This window comes from Charadrius vociferus, unplaced genomic scaffold (genome assembly GCF_000708025.1).
Source record: "Charadrius vociferus isolate BGI_N301 unplaced genomic scaffold, ASM70802v2 scaffold1894, whole genome shotgun sequence".
NCBI classification, from domain to species: Eukaryota; Metazoa; Chordata; class Aves; order Charadriiformes; family Charadriidae; genus Charadrius; species Charadrius vociferus.
In genome coordinates, this window is record NW_009648100.1 from 82112 (window position 1) to 86754 (window position 4643).

A 4643-nucleotide genomic window follows, 5' to 3' on the forward strand; every position below is an offset into this window, starting at 1 on the left:
GAGGACAGGCTGGGAGAGGTGGGGGGGGTCAGCCTGGAGAAGAGAAGGCGAAAAAGGGGAGACCTCAGAGCCTCTTTTAGTACTTAAAGGGGGCTTTTAAGAAAGATGGCAACAAACTTTTTACCAGGCCCTGTTGTGACAGGACAGGGGGGAATGGCTTTAAACTAAAAGAGGGGAGATCCAGACTAGATATAAGGAAGAAATTCTTGACTGTGAGGGTGGTGAGACGCTGGCCCAGGTTGCTCAGAGAGATGGGAGATGCCCCATGCCTGGAAACATTCCAGGCCAGGTTATTTGAGCTTTGTGCAACCTGATCTAGTTGAAAATGTCCCTGCATAGGGCAGGGGGATTGGACTAGGTGGCCTTTAAAGGTCCCTTCCAACCCAAACCATTCCGTGATTCTGTGAGTTGTTGTGAATATCGTGACAGATACTTCCTGCGGCTCAACAGGCTTTGATGTGGCTGTGACGCCCTCTCAGATTTCTTGAAGAACCGTTATTTTAAGCTCGGAGATTTCACATGGCCGAAGAGGGTTCCTGATTTCTAGTTTCTCACTTCTGGAGTGTCTGTCCTGCGCTGGCTGTTCCTGTCTCGGGGCTCCCCTGCTCTATTTAGCTGCTGTGCTGAGCCCTGGGCTCTGCTTTTGCTCCCTCCTTGCCGTGATGTGCAGTGTGGGCCACAGATGTGGCTGATTCGTCGCGTGCCTTGTGATAAATTGCCTCTTTTGATCAGCGCTGGCAGCGCAAATGTGGTCTCATCTGTCCCATCATGAGAACATGGCGGGGATTTACTTTTCTGGTGGTGTAGCCAACTATGACTTGTACCCGTTGGAGCGCACGGGCCAGCTAATGAGCCTCGTTTGATCTCTTCCTAACCCTCTCCCCGATCCCCGGGCACAGGGGCTTCTCTTCTGGCCATCTGGAGACAACATGACCCTGCTACTCCCCGGGGTGTCTCTGAGGTCTCACATATGCCCTGCAGCCCGCGAGGTACTGAAACAAAGGCGCTGAGCTTGATGTTTTCCCTTTTCAGCAATTGGTTTCTGTGGAAAAGTTGCCCAAATACGCCCAGGCTGGATTCGAGGGATTTAAAACGCTGAACCGTATTCAGAGCAAACTCTACCGCGCAGCACTGGAGTCGGATGAGAACTTGCTGCTGTGTGCTCCCACGGTAAGGATCCCGATATTTGGGGCCTCTGTGATGGAGAATCCAGCAGGATGATCTGTTTGGGTGGAAAAGGCTGACCTTTACCCTGGAGAAGACAAGAATTTGATGGGACCGGTTCTGTTTGTGTTCTAGGGCGCTGGGAAGACAAACGTGGCGCTCATGTGCATGTTGCGAGAAATAGGGAAACACATTAATATCGATGGAACCATCAACGTGGACGATTTCAAGATTATCTACATCGCGCCCATGAGGTCCTTGGTGCAGGAGATGGTGGGCAGCTTCGGGAAGGTAAGGAGAGGTTTGGTCCTGTCCCTGCTTGAACTGTAGGTTGGGGAAGATGGCCCAGAAGGCCAACTGTATCCTGGGCTGCATCAGAAGAAGTGTGGCCGGCAGGGCGAGGGGGGGATTCTGCCTCTTTACTCTGCTCTGGGGAGACCCCACCTGGAGTACTGCCTCCAGCTCTGGAGTCCCCAACATAGGAAAGCCACGGAGCTGTCGGAGCGGGGCCAGAGGAGGCCCCAGAGATGCTGGGAGGGCTGGAGCCCCTCTGCTGGGAGGACAGGCTGGGAGAGGTGGGGGGGTTCAGCCTGGAGAAGAGAAGGCCAAAAAGGGGAGAGCTCAGAGCCCCTTCCAGTGCCTAAAGGGGCTCCAGGAGAGCTGGGGGGGGACTCTGGAGCGGGGGGGGGAGCCATGGGACGAGGGGGAATGGTTTGACACTGAAAGAGGGGAGATTTGGATGAGATAATGAGGAAGAAATTCTTTGCTGTGCGGGTGGTGATCCCCTGGGGCAGGTTGCCCCGAGAAGCTGTGGCTGCCCCATCCCTGGAGGTGTTCAAGGCCAGGTTGGACGGGGCTTGGAGCAACCTGGGCTGGGGGGAGGTGGCCCTGCCCAGGGCAGGGGGTGGCACTGGGTGGTCTTCAAGCTCCCTTCCAACCCAAACCATTCTATGATTCTAAGATGAGCTTTTATTGTGGTGGCTTCCTTATATCATGCTTACAGAAGGATATAAGCTCTGGCCAAAGCTTGTCTGGAGAGGTTGTGTTTGGGTTGTCCCTTGAATCTCTGTTTGTGTAGTCTGCACCCACTGGGCTCTGAGCGTGTGCCGATGCGGGCTTTGGATGTCTGTAGGCTATGAAATCCACACGTTTCTTCCGCTGCTGTGGTGGGACAAGTATGAAAATATCTGCGAGCGTCTTGGGGCTTGCGGTGCACTAACGCTGCCCTGGGAAACGTGCGTTTGCCCAGCTTAACTGCCTGTGGACTTCCTCCTAGCGCCTGGCGACTTACGGCATCAACGTGGCTGAGCTGACGGGGGATCACCAGCTGTGCAAGGAGGAAATCAGCGCTACCCAGATCATCGTCTGCACCCCGGAGAAGTGGGACATCATCACCCGCAAGGGAGGAGAACGCACCTATACCCAGTTGGTGCGACTGGTCATCCTGGTGAGCAGCGCCAGTGCCTGCAAAGCCCCGGCACGGAGGAGAGGGGGCGATGACGGGCGCTGTGTCTTTTGGCATTGCACTTCCCGAACGTGCGTTAGCGGTTGAAGATGTCTCTGGCGCTTGGTTGCGGAGAGGCTTGGGCTTTGAGCTGTGGGATGTGTGCGCCTCAATCCGCGCAAGCAGGGCTGCTAAGAAACTAAACCAAAAATGGATAAATGGAGCCGGTTTGGAGCAGGGATAACTCTGTTTCCTCTCTTTAGGATGAGATACACCTGCTGCATGATGACCGAGGACCCGTCCTGGAGTCTTTGGTAGCCAGAGCCATCCGCAACATCGAGATGACTCAGGAGGACGTGAGGCTCGTTGGTTTGAGTGCCACCCTCCCCAACTATGAGGACGTGGCTACCTTCCTGAGAGTGGACCCGGCCAAAGGCTTGTTCTATTTTGATAACAGGTACCGTGGAAAGCCGGGAGAGATCTTTACGGTCAGATGGTGGGTAGCTGTTGAGAGCTGGGAAAGACCTGCCTCCTGTGGAGCCAGTTGAGTGTTTATCTGTCGGATGGTGCCAGGGTCTCACCGGGCCTTCAGCTTACTCTCAACGTGCATTTATTTGCTCGTAGATGTGCCGGTAAATGCATGTTCAAGACTAGAGCAGTTAAATACAGCTTCAAAACGTGTGCCAGGGTTCCTGCGTTGTCGTACTTGCAAGAAGATGCATTAAAGAAGGCAGATAAACTCTGCTGTACCTGCGTGCTGCAGAAGCTGAAGGAAGCCTAAAATAGGATCATGGTGGCTCCTGAAACACCATTTTTGCTCCCTGAGGGTGTGTGTAGCAAACGCATTCCAGGAAACAGGAATACGTGTTACTGTGCTCTCCTGTTTAAGCTTACTGGGCAGAACTGGCACCATCAAATCTCTGAGTAAACTGAGGCACAAAGGAAGCGTGTCGAACTTGGTAGCATGAAATACGGGATGCCTTTTGACAGGACCTTTGTTTCTTCATTCTTTTGCTCTTTTATGGACTTGTTTTTTTCCCTTACAGCTTCCGACCGGTGCCCCTCGAGCAGACCTATGTGGGTATTACAGAGAAGAAAGCAATCAAACGCTTCCAGATAATGAATGAAATTGTTTATGAGAAGATTATGGAGCATGCTGGAAAGAACCAGGTTTGACACTTTATTTTATTGTTCCACTTTATTTGATTGGTCCTTAATCCTGGTGCTTCTCTGTTGCTGGTGAGGATTTCTGTGTTGCCGTCGCTGCAGAAATGCTGCAGGGCAGAAGAGGGTAGGTTTGGGTGGTCCATGGAAGCTGAGAGAGGAAGGAACACGGGTTTTCTCTCTCTGCGGGCTGTCTTGATTAACATATGACCGGTCTTTTTAGGATGAGGGAGTCTTGGTGATGCTACCCCGTTAGATCAGGAGCTCTGTGCATGGTTCACAGGGCACCTGGACTAATTCTAGGTCTCTTCCCACCCTGAACACCAGGAGCGGGTTGGGGCAAACATCTTTGCTGGCCGCAGCCGTAGCGATTCCTCTCTCAGCGATGGTAACAGTGTGCTTGTTTAACAGGTGCTGGTGTTCGTTCACTCCAGAAAGGAGACCGGGAAGACTGCCCGGGCCATCAGGGACATGTGCCTGGAGAAAGATACTCTGGGCCTCTTCTTGCGGGAGGGCTCAGCCTCCACCGAGGTCCTGAGGACCGAAGCGGAGCAGTGCAAGGTAATTACCCGGACAGGGTTGTTCTGACACAGCGACAGCAGGAGCGCAGCTACAGAGATGCTGCCGGTTTGGTGCAGTTTCACAGCCTTTCCTCTAGGATATGGGCTACCTTCTGTTGCTTCTTTTCTCCCTGGTGTTACTTGGCTCAGGTAGAAAACCTAGAGCTGGTTGTGTTTCTGCTGCAGAACCTGGAGCTGAAGGACCTCCTTCCTTACGGCTTTGCCATTCACCACGCTGGGATGACGCGCGTGGACCGGACGCTGGTGGAGGATCTGTTTGCTGACAAACACATTCAGGTGAGCCTCGCTTC

The 4643-nt window shown here is 53.4% G+C and overlaps 1 protein-coding gene across 1 annotated transcript in view; it reads left to right on the plus strand.

Moving 5' to 3' along the window:
- Nucleotides 1–4643, plus strand: part of SNRNP200 (small nuclear ribonucleoprotein 200kDa (U5)) — a 23382-nt gene that overhangs the window by 5949 nt on the left and 12790 nt on the right. Inside the window, 7 exon segments of the mRNA XM_009883883.1 lie at nucleotides 1033–1170; nucleotides 1300–1455; nucleotides 2441–2611; nucleotides 2872–3065; nucleotides 3655–3778; nucleotides 4184–4333; nucleotides 4519–4629. Coding sequence (XP_009882185.1) covers nucleotides 1033–1170; nucleotides 1300–1455; nucleotides 2441–2611; nucleotides 2872–3065; nucleotides 3655–3778; nucleotides 4184–4333; nucleotides 4519–4629 — 1044 coding nt within the window.